The 26,410-nt window shown below is 36.9% G+C and overlaps 1 protein-coding gene across 2 annotated transcripts in view; it reads right to left on the bottom strand.

Annotated features, from left to right (window-relative positions):
• Nucleotides 1–26,410, bottom strand: part of DNAH14 (dynein axonemal heavy chain 14) — a 204,067-nt gene that overhangs the window by 160,795 nt on the left and 16,862 nt on the right. Inside the window, exons 7-17 of one of the 2 annotated variants that reach the window (XM_074316462.2) lie at nt 24,660–24,722; nt 22,391–22,535; nt 18,557–18,688; nt 14,157–14,407; nt 12,365–12,494; nt 7,555–7,831; nt 7,034–7,079; nt 6,843–6,940; nt 5,145–5,311; nt 4,067–4,408; nt 451–792 (exon numbers count right to left, since the gene is read on the bottom strand). In XM_074316462.2, the coding sequence (XP_074172563.2) occupies nt 451–792; nt 4,067–4,408; nt 5,145–5,311; nt 6,843–6,940; nt 7,034–7,079; nt 7,555–7,831; nt 12,365–12,494; nt 14,157–14,407; nt 18,557–18,688; nt 22,391–22,535; nt 24,660–24,722 (1,993 nt within the window). Of the gene's footprint in view, nt 1–450; nt 793–4,066; nt 4,409–5,144; nt 5,312–6,842; nt 6,941–7,033; nt 7,080–7,554; nt 7,832–12,364; nt 12,495–14,152; nt 14,408–18,556; nt 18,689–22,390; nt 22,536–24,659; nt 24,723–26,410 lie in introns of those variants that run through there. The other variant, XM_074316463.2, reaches the window with a different exon arrangement.

The raw sequence follows: 26,410 nt of genomic DNA on the forward strand, positions 1-26,410 counted from the left end.
ACGCTTAGTGAAGGCTCAATAAATGTTCAGTGTTAGGTCACAGTTTCCTCCTCATGGTGAGTAACTTTAGTTGGAACTAGCATTCCCATTTGTCCTAGATTAAGGCCCAGAAAGATTTAAGGTTTTCTTAGCCCCTTTTCACGCCATGGGCCCTCTTTGGCGGTTTGTTGAAGCCTATGGAAAAAGTCACTAGTTCTGACGTTGTCTGCTGTCTACATTCACTCCTAATTGGAGATGATGCTAAATTTCAGTCAGAGGTTAGTGTAAATAGACACGTAATTTTAATTCCTATTCAGCTTCACAAATCACCAAAATTCTGTTCATGAATTCCAGGTTAAGAATACATGGATTAAATTATTTACTTAAACGTCTGCAGAAAGAAAATACCTGTATACTTAGGCTTACATGAGACTAAGATCAAGTTGACTTTAATGAAAACCAAAAACTTACTTTGGCCTTTAAATTACTAATGTCAACCCGGAGACCAGTGATATATGCTTCCAAACTGTCTCTGAATTTAGTAATAGCAGCATCTCTGTTTGTTTCACTTAACTTCACAGAAGTTTTTAGTTGACCAAACTTGAAAAGAAGGACGTTATATATGGCAACTTGCTCTTCTGAAATATGGATCTGGTAATACCTTAAAACAGAATACAGGTGAGCAACTGCTGAATATTCTTTTTCTAATGTAGACATTTTTGAAGAAAGTGCACTCAAAAAAGTAAAATGTTCTAGAAATTCTTCTATTCCAGTGGGATCACAGTCCAGCTTTTGCAATGATGATTCTATGACCTGAAATCATTCACACATTAATTATAATCATGTAATGAGTTTTCACTATTGGAGAAGACTAATTACTCTTTTTCAAATCTCTAACTTACACAATTATAATTTCAGAAAAAAATGAAGACATCGTCTAGATATTCTAAACATTTTTAAAATACTGGGGTATTAATATGATCAAATCCTTTCTATTATTAAAAGAAACTTGAATATCTTGTACATGAAATAAATCCTACTAAGACATAAAAGAAGTACTATTAGGAATAACTGTGTTTCTAAGAAAGAAATAATAACAATAGCAAGAGTATGGCTAAAATGTGAACAGTGCATAATAATTGCTACCATTTTTTGAGCATTTATGTGTGAGATTCTTTATATACATTGTCTCACTTTGTTCTGATAAAATGTTTGCTAATTAAGTATAATTTTCTCATGTACACAGGAGGAAACTGACTCTCAGAGGGATTAGTTAGCATGAGAAATTTAGTGAGTTACAGAGCTATGACTCAAACTCAAATCCAATGCCAAATCCCATTTGTATCCATTATATGTATTTATTACAACATCCACACTTTTTACAAGTATATGGTATCATTCCATGAAATTTTCAAAATAATTGTATTTCTATACTCAGATTACAATTTTATCATATTTTCCCCTCATGTTTCAAGGACTTTAATGAATGTTCTGTGCATAATTCAGGGATCAATGTCAGTTCAATTTCACAGCCTTGAATTAATTGCTTGTATATACGTCTCTAACTTTCAAACACTTTATTCTATTTGATTTTAAAAGTAATAGATGTTCATGCAAAAATTGCAATACAAAAAAGTTTATAAAATAGAAAATACCTATTATTCTATCACCCAGAGATAACCACTGTTAATCTAGCAGAGATTTCAGTATGGTGTGTGTGCGTACGTGCGTCCATGCACACCTGAACACGCTCTTGCACACACATTTTTATCACAGGGCGTGTAAGAACAGGCTTTTATATCAGGGCAGTTTGCGTTTGAATCCCAGCTCCAGTATTTTCTAACTGCTCTAGACCACTCTAGATGTTAGCTTGCCCATTTTCTCTCTTATGCGATTGGAGTTTTAATTATACTTGTCCTGTTCCTTCTCCACTAGTTTATATTGGGCGAGTGGGGCTTATACCTTGTCTTTTATTTATAGTTCACCAGAACACTAAGTGCCACACTTGGTAAGAGAGGACTGTACATGACCCAGAGATAATAAATTTGGAGTGGTAGAGAGAAACTGGTGTGTGTTCTTTAGGTGGGAAGTAAAAGCCTTCTATTTTCAAAAGACTGTCTGTACGGTAATGAGAGTCAACACTTACTCTCCTCGTCTCATGCCTCTTTGCTCCATATGGAGGGAGCTCCACGAGGCTGACTGTCCTCCATGTCTCATGTCTCATGTCTCATCCAACCCACATCCACTGTTTCTCGGGGAAGGTGAAGTCACTTCTGTGGGTGGTGACTATGGATGGAGCAACTGGGCAGGCTCAGCCTAGGCCCTTCCTCTAAAACACTAACTTGTCCCTGAGGAGTCTGTGTTCCTTTCTGCTCACTGTTGTAGTGAGGGGCTCACTGGAGCCGGGATGTTGGTAATTTTCAGGGTAACCATAGTTGAGTGCGTTAAGTCTCTAATTCTGGGCTTCGGGTTTAGAAAGGTTAATTTCAAGCAAATATAAACCGTATACTCCAGGGTCCACTTTATTAGTAATAAAGGAAATGTTTTTAACCTCTTTTGCCTTATGCGGTTGTCTTATTTCTCAATTAGCTCAGTACTCAACCAGGTAAGAGCAGTAATATTAGGTCCCCTAAAACTCAACATACGGGAAGAACTATGGCACATACTATAAGTTGGCTGACTTGAAACCCATGCCATTCAACTTTTTGCCTGCCCTCCTACTACAGAGGATGAGGAGCTTAAACTGTGCCATCTCAGGCAGGTCCTTGAGCAGCTAGAGGTGGCACTGTGACCCAGTTCTGGCAATGACAAGTGAAATGTACCACGCTGCTTCTTCTGCTCCCCCCTTTTTATTTCTGTGTCTACAGAGCGAGCACAGTGCCTGTGGGACAGCAGTCATTACCAAGGGGAACTGAGCAGAAAGAATGAAGGAGCCTGGTTCCCTGCCTACATCGTAGCTAGTGTACCAGCCCTGGGTCACCAACACTTAGACTTCTTTCTGCACTAGACAAATAAACCCATTTAATAAACATTGTTTGGGGGGTTTTCTGATACTTGTTGGGGAAATGAACCTAAATTAGAGAGTTATAAAATTACCGTGGGTCTAAACATAATGTGTATTTCATTATATACAGCACATGGTGCCTTTCATCTAATAGACACTTTTCAATCCTTTCTTAAACTCTTTGTAGCATTAAAAATTACTAGACATTCCCTCCTTCTCAAAATAACTCTTTTGCTTTCTTTGACCTCTTCGGGTGCCCCTTCTCAGTGTACTTGATGGGCTCCTCTTCCTCTAGCAATCCCCTAAATGTTGATATTCTTCAGACTTCTGTTGTTCTTTTCTATTGTCACCACACACATAAACAAGGGTACTCTCATTTTAATGACCATTTATATTCTGGTCAAATATTTCCCATCTAGACTCTCTCCTGATACCCAGACAAGTGTATCTGAGTATCTCTATTTGAATATCACACAAGTGAACAAGCACTATGTTCCCTGTCCCAGTGAACTGCAATCACTGCCCACTCTGCTGCCAAATAAAAAACCTAAAAGCATCATTAATCCCGTTCTTTCTCTTATTGCTTACTTGTGTCTATCCATCACTAAATCCTGTTGCTTTAGTCTCTTAAGCACATCTCAAACCCACACCCTGCTCAGACTCCACCTTCTGACTGCCTAGTCAAGCTAGCACAACCTCTCCCCAGATTACAGAAGCAGCCTGCCTGCTGTCGTGTCCCACTTTAATCCATTCTTTGTACTGCAGCAAGAGTGGTCCTTATGGAAATGCAAATCGCAACATGTCCTACATGGCAACATGTCCTGCTTAAAACCTGCAATGAGTCCCAACAGGGAAAGGAGGGAAAAAGTGATATGGGGCACATTTATAGATATGGGGGTCAGAGAAGGTTTCTTTGAGGAAGTGACAGTTGATCGAAGACCCCCCCCCCAAAAAAAAAATGCAATGCACATTGGAATTCTCTAAGGATAATACTTACCATGTATGTTTTCTAAGTACCCATTGAATATTATAACATACTAATTTTAAATATTTTCAAGCAATAGGAATTTTCAAAATACTTACTTCCAATAGATTTGTATTCTTTGTTTCAATTTCAGAGCTCAAGAGGTCGTAGCTTACGTGTATGATATTCTCAACATGCGGTAAGCATTCTGACTGATAATCAAGACTTAAAACATTGAAAATACCAATGCGTTTCTCAATGGCCATATTAACAATATGATTAAGATAGTTCATAAAGTTAGCTAGTATAAGTTTAAACCGTATTGAAGTTAATTCTTCCATAGATATTTCCATACTCATGATTTTAGCCTTTTCTACCATAGTACAATATTTTATAAACTTGCAGCTGTAATTATTAACTAGGCCCATTGAATTACCAATAACAGTCAGGAGACACACAATCTGTAAATAAAAATGTTGAAAAGTTAGTCAGAATTTTAGGAGCAAAATAAGTGTGGTCTGCATGTCAATTAATTCTGTTAAAATATTTAATAGTTTTATGTGGAGTTCATTTTTTTTTTTAAAGAACCTCCAGAAATATGTTGGAAAAATAAGACTTTAAGAAATTTAGATCCCTTTTTTATATTTGGCTTTTACATAAAGTTTGACAAGGCTATTTAACTATATAATTAGCATGTTATTTAGAGACACCAATCATTTATTCCTGTTTCAGTGTAGATGTTTTAGTGTAGATGCTCTAAGCCCTAGATAAGGCCAGTTCTATAAGCTATGTGACCTAATTCCGAAGACAGAGCTAGTCTGGATAGGGTAGAATCCTGATCCAAGCTAAGACAATGACATTCTCTTGTGAATTTGAACAAAAACACCCAGTTAGATGGTAACGGGAAAGGCCAGGGCCATGGCAAATCCACATAGTGGCAAGGCAATATTATGAGGGAACCACAAGAGAGAAAGTTCATTTTCATAGTGGAAGTTGGAAAAAACAAACAAACACAGAGATGAACAGAGATGAAATATCATGAGGAAGACAAATGAAGAGATAAGCTGGGGATGATTTTCAAATTGCTGTAAATGATGATACTCTAGTTTTTCATTAAATCCCTTTCATCTAAGAATTGCAGTGGGTTTCTGCTCCTTAAACTGAATATTCCCTAAGACAAACTGTTTTTAAACTTACTTTATTTTGGTAGGCAGGATCCATTTCAAAAAGGATCTGACAATCTGGCCATCTGGTTTGCTTCTTATAGTCCATTATACTTTCTGTCTTATTAGGTAAATCCATAATTAAAACCAAATCAGTAAAGATAGACAGGCGGGGATCTTGGTAAAAAGGAATAATTTTGGCTAAAATATATAAATAAAAATTTAGTATTTTCAGAAGCCCCATTGAAAATAACACCTTAAAATTATCCACAACGTCTACAGTTACTGAAAACTGAGGCTGATTTATTATGGGGCTAAACAGCATTCTACATTGATAAATGGAATTTAAAGACTGGTGTTAAAAGTGTGGATTTATAACAGTATTACGGAAACAAAAGAATCACGATTGGTACCTGGTGGTGGCACGAGGCGTGATTAAAACAGAAACAGAGTAAGTCATTAACAATAATTTGAAGTGTATAAGCTATGTGAAGAGTAATTACACCACTGGGAGGGTACTAGGATTAGAAGACACAGCCTCTACTACCAATGAGTTCATAATTTAGTTGCACAGCTGAATTTCCATGGGCAAATAAAAAGAACATTGACCTTCACTTTATACATTTTTAAAAAAATCAACTCAAGATGAATCATATTTCTAAATATAAAAAACACAGCTATAAATCTTCTAGGATAAAATACAGGAAAAATCTGTATGACCTGGAGATAGACAAAGAGTTTTTAGATACAAAACCAAAAAGCATAATCTATAAAGGAAAAAAACGATGTTATACTTCATCAAAATTAAGAAGTTTAGCTCTGTGAAAAAGAATGAATAGATAAGGTACAGACTAGGAGAAAATGTTTCCAAATCTTATATCTGATAAAGAACTTGGATCTAGAGTACATATAAAGACGTCTCACAACTCAACAAGAGGTGTGATCAAAAATTACGGTGAATGTTTAAATTTTAAAAAATTTATTACAGTAAAAGACACATTGCCATTAATTTCCCTCAAAATACTCCCCCTCACTTTGAACACACTTATCCCATCGTTCCTGCCACTTTATGAAGCAGTTCTGGAAGTCCTCTTTCATGAGTGTCTTTAGTTGCGCTGTCGTGGCTGCCTTAGTGTCCTGACTTATTTGACTGTTGCACAATGCCAGATCCAGTGATTAAAGTGGATGAGGACACACTGTCATGTTTTTATTTGACAGAATTTACCGTGTACCAGAAGTAATATGTGACATAGAGCAGTCATGATGCAGGATGATTTACAGTACACTTTAAAACACACCTCTCAACCCCGTAGCTCACACCCGACTGACTGCGTTGAACAAGTTGAAACTCATCACACACTATTACTAAGGTTCCATGCATCACTTCCCGTATTGAAGATCCCTGCCTTTCTGCTTCTGAGTGCCAGCAGCATTCACATTTTTTTACCACAACGGAGAGGCTCCATGTCACACATTGCTTCTGGTATGGCAATTTCTGTCAAATAAAAACATTATGGTGTATCTTCATCCACCTTATTCACTGGGTCTGGTACCATGCAACTTCTAGCTCTTCCCCAAAGTTAGAATGACCATGAAAGGTAAACGTTTTGAATCGATTCAGGACATCGATGTAATGTCTGCCACATTCCTGGGTAAAAGCATCAAATGCCTAAATTTAAGAAAACAATGCCAAAGAAGACACAGTATCTAACTAAACATTTAAAATACTTACTTATACATTTTTCAATATCAGTCACCATGTTTTGAATTTTTATTGAAAACTCCAATCTGTTGGGAGCAATAAAGAGATTTGTAGGGAATTCTAAAAATCTAAGAGAGAAAACAATAAAAGCATTATCAGAAGAATGGAGTAACTAACACAAAATATAATTACTTGTAATTTCAAAAATGTTTACAACTTACTCATTATGCATGTATTCATTCTCAAACTCAGTGGCGATTTCTATGTCTATTAGAATCCATTGAAAGAAAGAGAGAATAAAAAAATTGGTTGATATTTATGTCAATTAAGTGGCAAGCTGACATGTGTCAGTCTTTCCAAACACCCCAAGAATAAACTGCGAAGGTCATTTGCAAGACGCTATTCAAGCAGTACGCCCCATCCCTTCAGGGATTGTGGTTAAGGGGGTCTCAGATGGGAGTCAAAGAGTCTGCATTTTTAACAAGCATCCTCTTGAAGGAGGTCCTTAGGTTCGCTCAGGAAGAAACGGTACGTGTATTGAGATCAAAATAAATGACGGTGTTATTACTCACATTCACTACAAATGGTCTGTAAGTTTATGCTCACTTTGAGCATTCTTACTTTAACATTTATAAAAATCATAACCTACTAACTGATAATAAACTACTACATCTGCTCTCTCTTGTTATTTTCCAGCTGTTAGGATATTTCCCTTAATTCTTAACAGTCTCATTTGTCTTACCTGAAAGAAATTCATCAAGGTTGTAACTAAATTTTTTCGGTCTCATTATTGGGAGTTCTTCACTTGTGTGTTTTACAACAGAACTGACTTCACTTTTTGACATTTCATCTTCTTCACACCTCACAGATTTTTCAGAGCACTTGTCAGACTCAAGAAAGCTCTCTTTAGAATTTTCTGAAGAATCACTCTCAGCAGGAATTCTCAAGTGTAGATTTACTTCAAATATTGGTGCATATATTTTTCTCAAATCCGCATTCACTTTAATACTATTCAAAATCTAATTTAACAGATATGTTAGAGTTCTAGTGACAATATATAACTAAAAGAACACTTCTTTTAATTTAGGATAATACAGACCTAAATTTTAAATGATAAATAATAACTTCAGTATAACTGAGTAACACTATATTACCATATAACTGATACTTACATGTTAAAACAAGTAAATTAATATAAATGATATAATGCAGTATTGCCCACCCCACTCCCCAAAAAACTGCGCAAACTAATGGCAGACTGGCCACATATTAATCATTTTAGAGCTTCTTAAAAATATAAATTCTTAGGCCCTATCCCAAAAAATTCTGAGTTAAAGACTCAGGGGCAGGGCCCAGGAACCTGAATCATTTAAAAGCTGAACAGGTATCTCTACTGTGTTCTCAGGTTAAGACTTACAAATCAGGATTATATTTCAGATTCATTACTACAGACTAGTATAGGCATTCCTACAGAAAATTAACCAGAGTATTTTAGGTATAAATATCTTATGTACACAATGTAATTACTCTTGGGCTCTGCCTAGGCATGGGTTCGCAACTTATTGGTCCTTCATATCCCATAAATAATCTGTTGTGCTTGGGGCTTCCAGTATTTGTCAGTATGGTCATCTGAATCACCTTAGTTCCAGCCACTAACAAATAAAGAATTTTATGAAGGCATTTAATAGTATAAATAAAATGCCATTAGCACCCTATAAAACTGCTGGGTGAAGAGCTTGAGGAGATGTTAAAAGTGATTTGCAAGCCTTCAAAGTTCAACACAAATGGGTTTTTGTTTGCGGTGATGAAACAGTTCTGGAAATGCATTGTGGTGACAGTTGCACAATATTGTTAATGTACTAATGCCACTGAATTTGTACACTGAAAAATGGCTACCGTGGTAAATTTTATATTACATTTTATCTCAATAAAAATGTTCATACAGACAATTCCAAAAAAATAATGTAGCTTATTCTGGAAAATAACCTCTAACTGTGGGAATGATTGAACCTCAAGCCCTATATACCTTTTAATATTATAGTATATATTTTGCATAGAATCATTCTTGAAATATGTATAGTATGGTTACAATTTGGTATAGTATTCCTATATCAAATACATAAGTATACTTGACATAGTACTTACAATATTTGATGTAGTATAGTAACTATTTGATAAATGCTTACCATGTCCTATGCACTACAGTACACAAGTTACCTTCACCTCATCCTCATAGTAACCTTGAGATAGAAACTATTACTCCTATTGTACATGAAAAGAAACCGAGACTGGAAGCTTAACTTGTCAAAGACTGTACTGCTAGCATAGGGTAAGGTTGGAGTGGGTCTGTGACTCCAAAGCCCATAGTTAAAATATGAACTGGGGCTTGAAAATCTTTTTGTAAGAAAGGAGTTGTTTTCACTGTTATGCTTTTTGTGCCAATAAACCGTTTGATTTTTTTCTAAATTGTAAACCATTTGATTTCCTCTAAATTGTAAACTGAATGAAACTATAAATTCTACAGGGAAACTATAAATGCAACAGGGAGTCCAGCGTTAGCCCCGGTCTCTCTCCTCAGAGTCAGATCTGTAGTTCCAACATCCTAGCAGAAATTTTTACCTGGTTGCCCACAGGTACCTCTGACTCAACATATCCCAAAATAAATTAATCATCCGTCTAATCTTAGACTGGATAATACAATGAGCTCCAAGAAGCAATCTACACCGACATGAGGTTAGCACAGGCAAAACAGTAGCAAACCAAGGTTGAGCAAGATGTTAAAACCTGGGCGGGGGTGGGGGGTGGGGAATGGGGTCAGGGACAGATGGGAGTCACACTAGCTTCACGATGCTGTATATATCAAATCTAATCACCAGCAAACTGGAAAATCAGAATCAGAGTTGAATTTTAAGACACTGAAATTCAGAATTTATGTTACCGAAGATCTATGGGTAAAGTTAACAGCTAACAGACGGGGACAAGGTTGAGACATAATATTTACAAAATTAACAAAGAATCAATATCTAGAATATACAAGAAATCCTAAAAATCAGTAAGCAACCCAACTGAAAGAAATGTTTACTGGATAGCAATAAGTAATTCAAAGAAGGAAAATTAAAATAGTTACTATAGATGTGAAGCTTCACTAGTAAAGAGAGAAATAAAAATAACAAGTGAGACGCCACTTATTACACATCAGACTGGCAAAAGTTAAATAGGCATCAAATATGGAGAAAGGATATAGAGCAAGGATATGGAGAAATGCACTGGTAATAGGAATGTAACGCCTATTGCTGGAGAGCAAGATGGCAATGTTTTAAAATAAATTGCATATATCCTATGCCCTGGACATCTACTCTCAAATTTATATAACAGAGAAATTTTCACCTAGTCCAACAAGAAAACCTGTTAAGAATAAGTGAAGTGTCTTATAGGAGTACAGACATATAAAATGTGATGCATGGAAGTACTACGCCACAATCATGAACAATAAATTCTCTGTGTGTGCATATACTGTCATAGACTGCATTCCCTAGGAAGCCAACCTGAGACAGGCAGGATGTTTATCCAGGAATGCACTGGAGTCAACACCTGTAGAAGGGAGTAAAAGGAAACAATGGGTCGAGGAGAAAGTTGAGCCAAGGTACAGGCCAAACAACAGCCTCAGCCAACCCTCCAGAGCTGGGACCCCTTCAGAACTGTCCTGAGCTGCACAGACATGCCCTGCCTTTACCCTCCTGCAGCCATTAGTCATCACGTGTGGACCAACCCACAGAGGGGCATGACCTCGGACGAGGGGACTGCAGTGAAGATCTCTGAGAAAGCCAGCAACTAAAGGCTATCTGCTGACAGCACGCCCAGCTGCTGTGGCAACAAGTGCTTCAGTGAAGGTTAGTGGTACATCGCCATGAGATCGAGACTTACACCTGCCTCTATGTGAAATGACTCCTAACATGATGGTGAGTGAAACAATGTAAAATCAGAAGGGCAGTACAATGACATTTATGCATGTATATCCAAAACCAAATTGGATATGGAGCAATAAAAATGTATGTATTGCTAAAGGTAATTTAAAGGGATATAAGCACTTTGAAAAACAATGTTGCATTGCTTAGTACAGTTGGAAAAAAACCCCACAAACCTTTTCACCCAGAAATTTCACTCCTTAGCAACCAACCAACCAACTAATCAACCCAATCAACCAATCAGTCAATCAATAGTAAAGGAGACACATGCAAGAATGTCCACAGCAAGGTAGAGGGACCAGGCCAGCTTCCCCTAGCTCTTCCCTTACACCACCGTGAGACAAGAATGTTCATAGCAGAATTGTATGTAACAGCAAAAACAAAAACTAACTATAGTAGAATGGGTACATAAATGGTTTCATCAAGAAGGGATACACAGAAGACAATAAAGACTTTTAAGCTGGGAGAGGTCTATGTGGGTGTTTGCTTAATTATACTTTGTTCAGACCTGCATATGTATTATACGAAGGTCAGGCTATATACAAATGCATATATAAGAAAGTAAAAATTATCTAGAGTCCTATCACCCACAGATAACCACTGTTATTTTGTTACATATATTTCCAGACTTAAAACTATGTAAGTATGCATATTTATTTTTACTTAATACATGTGGACATTTTCCCTTGCTACCAAACCTACTATGTATACACAAACACACACACATACACACACACACACACACACGTGTGTATATACATATATAATATACATATATATATCTATTACACTTTACATATATATATTACATATTATACATTTCTATCTCATAAAAATGCTGCTTCTGCCAATCAGGACAAGCATCTACCATATAAAGTTTAATCCCAAGAAAAGAATGCCAGGTGTGGGGAGGGGGGTACAATTCTTCATGGCAAGAAAAAATTTCCTAATGAAGGTTTCTCTAGGATTTTTTCAAGATTTTTCATATTTGGCTTCTGTCATTTTTAAGTGAATGGACACAATTAAAACACAGTACTCCAAGGAAAAGCAAAGAGAGTTAGACGTATATGGTCGTGCAGGTAGACGGGGGTGGCTGCTACTTGGGCGGCCTAGCTGCCCTGACCATTCCCGCAGAGTGGCAGACAGGATCACACTGTAATCGCTTACTTCCTTTGTTTTTCTTCATAGTCACTCATCACTTCATTATTTGTCTCCCTTGGTAAAATATAAGCTCCGAGACAGCAGTGCATTTGTTCTGCCCATTGCTGTATTTCAGGGCTAAATTCAGTGCCTGGTACATAGTAAGTACTCAGCAATGCAGGAACAAGTGAAAAAAACTTGAGATTAAGTGTCATAGCTTTGTACAGTGAGAGAGAAAGAGGGGGAGAGAGAGTGAGAGTAAGAGAGAGAGAGGGAGAGAGAGAGAGAGAGAGAGAGAGAGAGAGAGAGAGAGAGAGAGAGAGAGAGGCAAGAAGTGGTATTAATCATAAATCACATTTTTAATTCCAAAACTTATTAATTTCACTTACTTATTTTTCATTCATTCATTCATTTAAAAAAGTCTGTATTTTTCAAAGACTATTTTACCTCCTTAATATCAGCTTTTGTTTTTACTTCTGGCTTTAGAACAGAAGCGGCATGTAAGTTTGAATTATTAACAAGTTCTTCACAATCATTTGTTGTCTTTCCAGAGAAAGCAAAGATGTCTTTGTATACTCTAGATTAAGAAATGGAAAGAAAATAACAATCCTTTAAAACTCTTATATCGCATTAATATCCAGAATGCATAAATAACTAGACATTCCTCCAAAGAAGATATAAATATGGCGAATAAGCACGGGAAAAGATGCTCAGCATCAGTAATCATCGGGGGAAAACAAGTGAAAACCACAAGGAGCTATCACTTCACACAAATTAGGATGGATCTTATTTTTTAAAAAGGAAAATAATAGTGTTGGTGAGGCAGAAACCTGGTGCTTTGCTGGTGGAAATTAAAATGGTGTAGCTACTGTGGAAAACAGGAGGGAAGCTCCTCAAAAAGTTAAATGGGTGATTATCGCACGATCCAGCAAGTTCACCTCTAGGTACATAAACGAAAGAAATGAAAGCAGGACTCATACAGAGATTCGCACTTCAGTGTTCATAGCACCATTTTTCACAACAGCCAAAAGGTTAAAATAACTCAAATGTCCATCAACAGATGAATGGATAAGCAAAATGTGGTACATACACACAATGGAATATTATTCAGCCTTAAAAAGGAAAGAAATTCTCATACATGCTATAACATGAATGAACCTTGAAAACATTATGCTCAGTGAAATAAGCCCGACACAGAAGACACATATTGTATGATCCACTTATATGAGGTACTCAGAATAGGTAAATTCAGAGACAGAGCATAACAGAGATTAGTTATAAGGACTTAGTACTGGGGGGCTGTGCATGGGGTACGAGGAGCTTGTTTAATGTGCACAGAGTTTCAGTTTGGGGTGATGACGAAGTCCTGGAAACGGATATGCTGATGGTTGCACAACATTGTGAATAAACTTAACGCCACTGAATTACACACTTACACTGGCACGGACTCACGTCAGCTATGAGGCCTCAGAAAAGTGATTTAAGCTCTATGGATTCAGTAATAAATTAGAGAAACAGAATATATTACCTATAAGAGTCTTCAAATTTTTTGAATTGATATATTTTTAACTCTAGTTATGATACTAAAACTTTGATTTGACTAAAATGGTATTGTTAAATTTGAACAGTTTGGATATAATTAAAGTATTCCACAATTTCAATTCATATTCCATGTTTCACAAATTACAGTAGGTAGATCCAGTTGTGGAAAATAAGAAAAATAATTTGAAAACAGTAATAACTAAATAGAAGGTGAAAATATTTATACCCAATAGATCTTACTATGGAATTGGCTCAAATTCCAATTGAACCTTATGGTGCCTTCCAGAATCACTCTTCTGTCTTTATAAACTTTATATGCATAACTAAATTGCCAGATTTAGCAAATAAAAGTATAGAACACCCAGTTACATTTCAATTTCAGACAAACAATAATTTTTAGTATAGGTAATATTTGGAACAAACTTATACTAAAAATTATTCATGTTTATCTGAATTTCAAATTGCACTGGACATCCTGCATTTTATATGCAGAATTTTGAAAAAATTGGGAAATTTTCTTAAACTTTATGGACAGCATTCAGTATTATCAGATGTATTACCAACTGAGTACATATAATTTACTATCAGGAGACGTATCAAATTCTAGCTTAATGATGGGATATTTCCTCCATAAGTGGCAATATTTAAAATATTATGATTATAAATTCCTTTTGTAAGTAAAAAAGGTATGATTTACTTGATGAGCTTTTCATTCTTTTTTTCCGCTGAAAATGGCATTCTAGCTGAATTATTAAATAATTCCAAAAGCAGTGTGACTGCACTATTCATTAGTTGTCGGATGAGTTCCTGAAATATGTAGTCAACCAGCATCAGAAACCTCAACATTGTTTCTAATAAGCGTTGATATTGAGGCAGCTTGAAATGTGTTGTGTCATCTTCATAGAGGTGTGACTCAAAAAATTCTTTAACTTCCTTCTTTTCTGCCACCTACAATTCAATAAACAATTGAGAGCCAAGCGATGATTTCCTATGTTAGTATAGCATGGTTCTGAATTTACAGTATTTTTATTAGTCTGAATAACACACTGGAACATGATCAACAATTTCCACTAAAACATCACTTCATGCTTACACTGTATTTAAACATCAGACAAAAAGAAAACATCTTACGTGTCCCGAAACCTATGAAGTTTGGCGTCTCACTCATAAGCAGGTAACTTTGGCGTCTCACTAATAACCAGGAAGTACATACTAATGAATATCTACGTGTTCCTACATAGAGGGACCATTCTTAACTACACTGAGAGTTACCAGTGGAGGACAGTCAAGTCCTAATATAAGGTTTCCCTAAAACCCAGTCTAATGCTGCCTCCTTTATGCTAGGTTATAGCAATTAGACTTCAAAACAAACAAACAAAAACACATATATGCTACATAACACAGAAGAAAAAATTTAAGTTCATAAAATCTCTCATTATTTTTAAATAATCTCTTTCTTAATACAACTGACTACTAAGTTACTGAAGAATGGCATGTTTTGATAAAAAAAACAACACAGGGCGGCATCAGTATTACTAGAACCACCAAACCCTTCTAAATTGTGATACTAAAAATAATCTGGACGTTACTCAAAATGGTCCCTTTTATACACATAAACATTTTATTACTCATGGACCTTTAAAATTATAAAAATATTTCCATTTTTTGTTCTTTTATTGGTTGTGCATGCTTTTTCTTTTTTGCTCCATTGACACTTAAACACTTGGTAAACAGTCATCCTTTCAACTTGTATTCTAATTTTTAAAAACATAATTGAATTAGTTTTTTTATGTTGCCTCTCTTCACGTTTCATTTTACTCATTTGTATTTTCTTTTTAAAATTCATTAGGGCAGTTGTTTACCAATTTGGCAAATGTTTTCCAGTACGGCTCTGTGGATTCCGACTCAAGGTTTTACATCACCGGTGGTGGTTCTCAGTTTCTGTTCCATCAGTTTCGTACCTGTGCTAAACTTTTCCGGAGCTAGGGAGTCCCGAACATTCCCAGAAGAACTCTTTTCAACCTAGCTGTACTTTAGATTCATTTGAGGAGCTTTTCCAGTGCTGCCTGGGCTCTGACATCAGAAATCAGAAATTCTGACTTAATTGGTCTAGGGTGCAGCATACTTGAGAACCACTAGCCTAGAGTTTATCCACAGAGTAGGTAGAGATTTCAGTTTTAGAAATTCATCCAAGATGGCAATATAGGAGACCCAGCTTCTATCTCCCCACAAAGATCAACAATCAGACAGCCACCTGCACATACACACACAACAACAACAAAACTCCAGCTGTGGAAGAGCTCTGGAGTCGACTTAAGAAACTGCAGCAACACAGTGGAAGAAAATCCCTGAGCACAACTACACAAAAGGCGGAGGAAGACGGCTTTGATTCACCTGCATCATCCCATCGCCAGCGCGCATTGCTCTGCACCGAGAGGGAACTCCCCAGCTAGGAAGAGCTCCCCTTGCCAGTTGAGGGCGGACAGGGCGAGCAACCAGCTTCCCAGACGCGGTGGCACTGTCTAAAGGTGCTGCTTTGATTTTACTCCCCCCAGACCATAAGGCTGAGGTGTACAGACGGCTAGAACAAGGAGGAAACACAGGGACTGACAATAGCAGCCGTGAAGCAAGAGTGACTGTGGTTCTGTGACCTACCCAACAGACAAACACAGCAGCTTTTGCCACTGAATAAGGAACCAATGGGCAGCATGGCTGCTACAAACCCCCAGCAGACTTCACCAGCTTCGCTGCCTAAGTCCTTCCCCACTCACTTCCCACTCTGCCCCCACCAGAGCCTGGGAGGGAGCCACACCGGAGGGCAGCCCAGGCCTCTGCGGCTGCATGAGTGCAAGACACCAGCCCACAGCTGCCCCCACTCCTACGCACATGCAAGGCATGGTGAACATCAGGGAAACATGACTCCACCAAAGGAATATAGTAAACCTCCAGCCAATGGCCCCAAAGAAATGGATACCCAGGAATCACCCAACAATTAATTCAAAATAATTGTACTAAAGATGCTCACAGAGCTACAAGAGAACAGAGATAAACAATTTAATGGTATCAGGAAAACAATATAAACAAAATGAGATGTTCAACAAAGAGACAGAAAACAAAAAAGAACCAAACAAATTATTTTGAAGCTAAAGAATAAGATGACTGAATAAAGAATTCAACAGAGCGCTGCAACAGCAGACTTCACCAAACAGAAAAAAGAATAAGTGATCTGCAAGACAGATCAATTGAAATTATCCAATCAGAGGAGAAAAAAGAAAAAGGAATGAAAAAGAATCAATTTGCGAATGATTGGATTTCCAGAAGGAAAAGAGGTGAAGAAGGGAGCAGAAAGCTTACTTAAAGAAAATGGCTGTGAACCATAATAGAGCCTGCATAGTCCAAGAAATCTTCAGAAAGAAGAACAAAGTTGGAGGTATCACGCTACCTGATATCAAACTATACTACAAGGCTATAGTAATCAAAACAGCATGGTACTGGCATAGAAACAGGCAAATGGATCAATGGAACAGAATAGAGAGCCCAGAAATAAACCCACGCCTATATGGTCAATTAATCTGTGACAAAGGAGGCAAGAATATACAGTGGGGTAAGACAGTCTCTTCAATAAATGGTGTTGAGAAAACTGGATACATGGAATAAAATGAAACTAGACCACTTTATTACACCATATACTAAACTCAAAATGGATTAAAGATTTAAATGTAAGAGCTGAAACCATAAAACTCCTAGAAGAAAACATAGGCAGAAAACTGTGAGATTGCTCTTAGCAATATTTTTTTGGATATGTTTCCCCAGGAAAGGGAAACAAAAGGAAAAGTAAACACATAGGACTACATCAAGTTAGGAAGTTTTCATGCAGCAAAGGAAGCCACCAACGAAACAAAAGGACAACCCACTGATTTCAACAACAGGACTGGTAGTAGGTATAACAGGTACTTATCAGAAACTGACATAAGCGGAAATCCCTTAACAAATATTTAGGACCAGCCATCCTGGTGATGATGAACGGGAGAAAGCAGAATGACTATGCGCAGTACCACTTTATTACCATCTTAGTGGCCTATGTTATGCTTTGTTAATCCCTTTTAGATTTACACTTCCCTCGGCCCACCTGTCCCAGAGTCTGTCTGCACATGACTGGGCTTTGGGGGGAAGGACTATGCGGAATAAGGACTAAGAGGGTTTACTTTGTGGACACAAAATAGCTGCACTTCATCTTCCCGTCAAGAAGCCTTGAGGCCATCGCTACCTAGTATCTATCAACAGTTCAAGTGAGAGAAATAATATTTGAAAATGAGTTGAGGGAGACCCAGTCCATTTATTGCTCCAGAGAACCTCAAATATCCATCTGGATTCAGTCAAACCAGCAAAGAGAAGCAGCAAGTGCTTAACTCGCTGACATCGTGTTAGCCCGCTACCAAACTGCATTTGGGAACTATGTTTCATGCACTGTCGCTGCCTGTATAGGGGAGCGGTATAAAGTAGTCCTGTGCGATAAGTCACAGCATATTGGATAAGAATGTTCTGAGGACATTGTTCATCAGTCCTTTCTGTAAAATCCTGAGGGACATTTTCTCTCATCTAGTTATGTTTCTCCTGAGCAATGAGTTTGTCTCAGGAACACTGAACTTTGTAACTAATGTTTCCTTTTATATGTCAGCTCAAGTTATATTGTAGGCATCTTGAAGGTATATAGGTAAATATACATATACAGAGGGTGCCAAAATAATGTATACACATTGTTCAGAAAGGAAAAGACTGTATTAAAACTGTAATACTCAATATATACCGATAAGAAAGATGGATACAAGTCATGTGTATACATTTTTTTGGCACCCCCGGTATATGCATTTATATTACACACACATGCACAAATATTTGCACTCTACACAGCACCTGGACGAATTCTTGTACTGTACCTGGTAAACGCACAGCACTAGCTGGCTGGCTAATTAATTAACCACCTCTGTCCGTCTACCTGCCCATTTCTAACACTTTTTCTAGGGATGCAATTTGGAGCAAGTGTTCTAGTCAGTACACAAACACTGATAAATTAATAGGATATAATTAAAGAATTACCTTTAAAAATGTACTTTTCATTCTTGAAATAGCTTTAGTCCTGATATCCTCAAGTCGTTTTAATGCCTGGGCAGCTTGCTGTAACTGTTCTTCACAAAATTCATCTAGAGAATACGTTCGAGACCTATCCAGCTAATTAAATGATAGTAAATGTTGAGTATTGGAAAGTCGAAATTTATTTACAAAAGAAAAAGACAGAAAACATTTTGGCCATCTTTTCACGTCATAAAGAACAGCGCATTTATACTTTCTTTTGCATACATTACGTTTTATATACACGTTCTTCATATTCAAACACCCATAGTAAGTTTAACTAAATCTTGATAAAAGGCACAAAACTACACTCTTACTTTAACTATGACTAAGAGTAAGCCAAAGCAGAAAAATTCAAGAGTTGATGTATCTTTGAACTGTCTATGAACCCAGGGGAACCACCAATCCCAGGGATTGCTTTACCTTGAAGTCCCAATTATTGGTAAAAATTAAAAACAGGAACATTATATGTAGGATAAAGAGGCTAAAATTAAATAATACAAATGAGGTGAATGTTATTCTGAATTCCTTTAGAATCCAGCACGGAGGGATTTCCATCCACTGTGCCGCCACACGCCTCCCTGGTAACAGAAACAGCATTTCCCCCACTCACGTGCATCCTGTCATCTTCCTCCTTCCAGTCTTTACCTTCTTTTTCCTACATCATGTTAATTTTCTTGCCAAAATACATTTTCACCAATAAACATGCAGACATCTTTATCCTTAGTCATACCATAACACCTTATAAACGGATGCTTCCAAAAATTAAAGACTGATGGAAATGTAATGGCTGTGTGCGATGTCAGAGGGATAGTGGATGGGGGAGGGGGATCACACAGTGTGCGGGATATAAATGATAAACGTCTAAGTATTGTTTTGCCTTGTGCACCTGAAACTAATAAAATTTTTTTAAAAAATTAAAGATTGAAAAGTACTGCTCTAGCCTTCCAATTCTGGATTACCTGTGTTCTCCTTCTCCTAGTCCCGTATCTGGTTTCCAGGTCCTGATTTTTCCAGGTAAATATGCCCCCCAGTCTCCCTTCCTTTCTGATCTCACTGCCAGTACCCTAACCCAAGTCCCTACTGCTTACACCTCCATTATTCCAGTGCATACTAACCGATCTCTTTAGCCCTGTATCTCCTCACTTTAGACTTTTCCCACAAACCAGCATCACATTAATTTTCCTATAAAACACCATGTTCAGAAACTTCCAATAGTTGTTCTTTAAGAATAGTTCTCAAAGTTTATTCTGCATAAGAATCACCTAAAGGACGAATTCAAAATGTAGATTACTGGCATCACCCACTGCAGCCTCCCCCAAAAGCAGTGGGACACAAAAATTCACATTTTTTATTAAGCACTCAAAATAGCGCCCCCCACCAAAACACAACCGTCTTGAATAGGAAATATAATCAAAGTCCCAAATCTAGCTGGTTCTATGGCCTTGGATAAATCTCTCAATCACTCTAGAACTGAGTTTGTCATTTGAAGGTGAAGGCCTGGGGACAGTGATCCACACATGCCCTTCCCTTTCTGGTTCTAGGTAGTCCAGCCCCTTTACAGGTGTGCGTGCATCCGCCGAGTGCACGGGCACACTCTACCTCCACTCGTGGTACTGACTTCTGCACCACCTCGTCGTATGCACCCATTCTCCTTACTCCTCTGGTCCACCTTACTGGTGCCTGCATTCCCAGCTACACGTAGCCCCCAGTCCCCGTGCCCAATGGGCCACCTTCTCTTCCTGACCCGAGGCTCAGTTCTCCCAGCTAGGAATCTCTGCTCTCCCTGCATTTCACCCTGGCTTCTCCACATTCCCAGACACTCCTATTCTTGCAAACTGTCCTCACAACCCCTACTAGGAGGGCCCCTGTCCTAAGGGCAGGTTCAGCTCCTACCTTTTCCTTATTCTGTTACTCTTGGCCCCATATTCAAGACCCAACGTAACTCTCAAATCAAACATATATTGGATGTTTTACTCACATCCATATTCCTTATTACCTGCCCTATCCCCTCCTCCCTGGCTATTCAGATCCAGCATGGCCTAGCTCACAATAGGCTTCCTTCAGGAAACATGCCTGAACTTGAACTCCAAAGATTCCTCTGAATTTCTGTGGCGAGACTGATTTACAAGTATTATTTTCCAGCAAACATTCTTTGTGTTATATTTTGCTAACTGGTTAGCTAGAATGATTAGCAACACTGAGGGAATACCTCTAGAACTAGTTATCATTTTTATATGTAAAGAATTATCGCTTCCAATAAACTGTAAGCAGATTGAAAGTAGCAATGCTTCCTTTGTAACTTCATATCCGTCTCCTGTGCATAACACTTTGCACACAATAGATAATTAACAAATATTTATATATTGTCTGGAGAGGTTTGTTTCCTTCCTCTTGCTGTTCTGGGGGGAAACTGGTACGGCCTAAGGAAAGAATGTTAACATCCCTTTTCAGTCACTCTGTTAGCATCACCAGCCGTCAGCTTTTTAGGGGTAGACTTCCGAAATATTCTTAAGTCTCCTTTGCTTTACCACACATCATTAACTGATAAATTCTGTCACTCAGCCATTCATAAAGCAATCTAATAGCATCGCCACGCAACCAATTTCCTTCTACATGAAAACCATACCAAAAATACTTCACTGTGAAATGTCTCCTACTTATATTTAATCCTTCAGAAACATTAATATTCTCAATATAACTATGCAAAATATACTTTACCTGTAATGATTAATTCATCTTTCTTCATTAGTTTTTTATTTATTCACTCAAGAGCACCTATTATGTGTCAATCACTATATATAATCAACTCTAAAAATAATCTGTTGATTTACAAGTATTAATTTTATTAAATGTGTGTAATCAACACAATTAATTTTTGAGCTGATTGTCAAATTTATAATTTGTCAGAGTTCTTTAAGTATTCCTCTAAGACTAGATAACTATCAATTTCACTTTTAGCGTCTCCCTCACACAATGGCTAAGCTGCTAGAATCCTGGTCAATTGTGTATTACACACTTAAAATTTATAGTTGTATATACTTAACCTCTTTGAAAGAACTACTCTATATAAATTAAATTAAATCATTCATTAAGACTGTCACCCTTTTTTAGAATTGTGGAGGAGGAGAATTCATAAATTTAACCAAAACCTTTTAGTTGCAACTTATGACAATTTCTTGGCATGCTACACTGAAGGAAGATTAGCTACTATCAATTATGTATTAGAGATAATTCATCATTTATAAATAATATTGCACATTTGGAAATAAAGAAAGGGCCTCATAATAGGCTTAGGTTACGTATAAGAAAGAAATTATTTATAAGGAACATTGTTAACTATTAAAATGGACTACCCAAGGGAATAATGTTCTTCGCAGGTATTTGAGAACATTAGTCACCCATAGGGATGGTTTACTTATGGATCTTGGTATCTGTATTCCTTTGATTTAAAACTCCGTGTGGTTTTTGTTTTGCTTTTTGTTTTGTTTTTTTAAGGAGAGCACAACTCACACTGGCCCATGCGGGGATCAAACTGGCAATCTTGGTGTTGTTAGCACCACGTTCTAACCAACTGAGCTAACCGGCCACCCTGTGTGTTTCTTTCTCTCTCTCTCTCTCTCTCTCTCTCTCTCTCTCTATATATATATATATATATATATATATATATATATATATATATATATATATATATATGTATGTATGTATGTATATAAATGTAAAGTAGCCACTATATCCTATGCAGCTATATCTTAGCTAATATATATCAATATTAGCTTATGGTAGTATACTTCTACCCACCTTTACAAGGCATATGGCAGATGGATTATCCTCATATTCATTTCCATTTTTGAGATTAAGTGCATCTTCACAAAGTCCCTTTATGTAAAGCAAACAGCCCTGATATAACTCATCAGCCCAAAACAGATGGTGGTACAAAAATGACCTGAAAGTTAAAAAATTTCCACAGACTTACGTCTTCTTCAAAATGAAGTTAATTTAGAGATAACTAGTATAATTTGTCCCATATGCCTATAGTTAATATGTAATACATCTATCCATTTGAAATGGATTTGATAGAGCTTGGTAAGCATTACAGTTTTGTTTCACTGATAATGTTGAAGGCAAGGTTTTGGTACTGGGTGCGTTGAGTAAGAACAAAATAGGAGGGGAAACAAGTGATGATGTTACCCTGTTATGCCACTGAGTTCTAATAATTTTGAAATAGGAGACCACGATACCCAAAAGGAATATTTTCCTTACTTATTAAATTTAAATAAATTTCTCCAATTTACTTTCCCCCCAATTACAGGGAAAAAAATAAACTAGATTAATAACCATTTCTTAAGTTCTCCAACCATGACCTAAAATAGAGAAGATGGGCCCTTTTTTCTTCTCTGTCCCTTTCTACTGGTCTGATCAAGGTCCCAAAAGTGAGCCAAATCACTTCTGACAGCACTGGAAAGAACAGCAGGACAGAATTGGAGGAGAAAAGACCAGAGAGGAAGCGACAGCATGTCACTCTAACGAGGAGGAGTTGCTGAGGAAAAGCCCAGGTCTCCCCAAGAAAGCCTGTCCCAGACAGAAAAGCAGTGAGGCTGGAGCTCCTTTATGGTTTCAAGGAGCTAGTTAACTACTAGCCTAATGCCTGGCATGTAGTAGATGCTAAATAAATACTCGTGTTAAAAAAAAAAAAGACAAGCCAAAGACTGGGAGAAAATATCTATGAACCATGTGTATGACAAAGGACCATATCTAGAATATAAAAAGAAATCTTAAAACTCAACATTTTGTATAAAAACAAACAATCCAATTAGAAAATGTACAAAAGACATGAAGAGATATTTCACCAAAGAAGCAAGTAAAGATATTCAACATCATTAGTCATTAGGGAAATGCAAGTTAAAACCACAATGAGATACTGCTACCCACTTACCAGAATGTCTAAACTGAAAAATAGTGACAACTCCAAATGGTGGCATGAATGTGGAAAAAAATGAATCGTTTATAGTACATTGCTGGTGGGGATGAAAAATGGTACAATCGCTCTGAAACACTTCAGTAGTTTCTTAAAAAACTAGACATGCAATTATCTAGCAACTGCACTCCTGAGCATTTACTCCAGAGCAATGAAAACTTATGTTCACACAAAAACCTGTATATGAATGTTTATAGCAGCTTTATCTGTAATAAACAAACACTGGAAAACATACAGATGTACTTCAACAGGTAAATGGCTGAACAAATTGTGGTACATTTACATCTTGAACTACTACTCAGCAATAAAAAAGATCAATTGATACATAAAACAACCCCAGAGAGTTATGCAAAGTGAAAAGAATTAATGCCAAAGGTTGCATACTGTATGCTTGCATTTACGTAACAGGCAAAATTTTAGAAATAGAGAACAGATTAGTCCTTACCACAGGTTAAGGAGAGGGTAGGAGTGAAAGGGAAAGAGTATGGCTCCGAAAGAGCAACAGAGGGATCTTGTGGTGATAGAAACGGTCTGTATCTTGATTGTATCAAGGTCACTGCCCTGGTTGTTGTCACATTGTACGACAGGTTTGCAAGATGTGATCACTGGGGGAAACTGGGGAAAGGGTACGTGGGATTTCTTTGTATCATTGCTTACAACTGCATTTCAATCACAATTATCTCAAGTTCAATAACAACAATAACAAAACCTGGCTGCTGGATAGCCTACAAAATAGAATTAACTGTCGACTATCTTGGATTATTTAATCATTCCCCTTTTTAGAAGCAACGAGTTAGATCAAGCGACCAAGGGAACGCATCATAGATTCTTCACAGCACTGTGATTTCTTCACACTACAGAATGGTATCCTGGGACATATAATAAGTGTGTGTGTGTTATGTAACATTGTTTAACATATATAAAATATTAATAGTCCTTAAAAATTAATGGGTTAACTTCAATCATAAAGGTTATGGAATGTGACTTTCCAATCACTGAGGGAAAATTAACTTATATCTGCTTCCAAACTACATATTTAAAGTAATGCTCCCTCTTGAAATTTTTATAAATATATAGTATATCAAGACGTACCTGCTTTTCTCTGTCTTAATTCTTCTAACATTCAATTTCCAAGTAACAAATGCTTTAAAAATTCTGAAAAGAAAAATACTTCTTACTCTATATTTATAAATCATGCAATTACATATGAAATAAATTTAGTAAAGGCTTAGTAATACTAGAAAATTCTCTAGAACATATCTCACTCATCCTGAGTTATCTAAAATAAATATTAAACCATATCACTTTTCTCCTGAATGATCAACAGAATATAGAGCAAAACATAAATTTAAGTAAAAGTCATTATAATTCTCATAGATGCATAATCGATTTAGATGTAACATTCCAATAAATATAAAAACTATAAAAATCCATTCTTTTCCTTTATACATTTATTGGTGCACTATTTTTAAAAGCGACTCATATTTCAGGAAGAGTCAAGATTCAGTTTCAGTAATGAATAGTACATTGATCAGACATCATTATGTAACGATAAGTGAAAAATTAAAATGTCATTTTGATATTATTGAATACTTATGTTTTTTAAAAAGATGCATTTGTAATTTTAAAAACTCAAAGAACTTTCATGAGAAGGAATTGAAAAGTTCCCCTGGTGATTATTCCTCATCTTTAGCCTTCACACACGAAATAGACATGTTGAACTGTTTCTGCAAATCTCCCTCAACTTCTCTAAGTAAATATTGCCACTCGGCACTTGTGGGCCGAGTCTAGTCCTATCTCATAATCTCTCTCTCCATAGCATTTCCATCTTGATGAAAATAATCACTCTTAAGAGAACACTAAGACGTGTGGTGATACTTGTTTGCCAAAGTGCGAGTCTGTATGTAGCCATTAAGAGCCAGTGGGGAAGAAAAAATGGTGGGAATAAGAGCGCCCAAGAGGCCAAGCCCTTGGCCAATCTTAGTGATATCACTGGCTGATTCTGAATCAAAGAAGACTGAAGGAGGCCTGGAACCATCCAAACAGTTCAAAAAATCCCATAATGTCATTCCATCAGGTACACCTGAGGCTTTAGAAATCAGAAATGCCTCCAATTAATCTAGTCACTTGACCTTAAATCAGGCTCCGAAAAGGCATTCTGAACAAGTTTCCGTCCTACTTTAATTCAGACCAAGGGTAATTCAGAGTCATGGTACCTCAGGATTCCAGAAGATCCCTGGAATCCCAGGTGATCCCAAACGAAACCAATGATGGTGTAAAGAGTGTCTGCACAAGGCCACAGAAACAAACGGTCCAGAAAGGCTCAGGGGGTAAAAAGCTAATGATGACACTCAGGTCTTCCCTGCGTTAGACACATGGCATCACCAGCTTAAGTCATCAACACTTCGCATTTACCTTATTTTTATATTTGAAATGTTACTTGTTATAATATTGTGATTTAAAAAGCTTTACAGAAAATGTTTAAAATAAAATTTAAAAATCAAATAGAACTACAAGTTTTAACCTGGCTAAAATTTAACTTACATTTTTCTTCACAGAAATAAAGAAAATGAATCATTTTGACTGTGGTCTTACTGATGCCAGAGGTCACATAAAAACATGATTCTTGTCCTAGCTCCAATTAGGTTTCAAAAGTTTATTCAATGAAAATTATTGAGAGCAGAATGGACCCTGAGGATTTATTATAAGGCAAGGATAGCAGTGGAAGGTTTCATTAAATACAGAAAATAATACTTTGGGCAATGTCATAAGCTGATAACCCAGAATCAAAAACATCTAGCTTCACTACTGGTGCCTAATTTATAGGGAAGCAACTATCACAT

The sequence above is a fragment of the Rhinolophus sinicus genome, chromosome 6 (assembly GCF_057876585.1).
Source record: "Rhinolophus sinicus isolate RSI-liver-muscle chromosome 6, RSI-T2T, whole genome shotgun sequence".
NCBI classification, from domain to species: domain Eukaryota; kingdom Metazoa; phylum Chordata; class Mammalia; order Chiroptera; family Rhinolophidae; genus Rhinolophus; species Rhinolophus sinicus.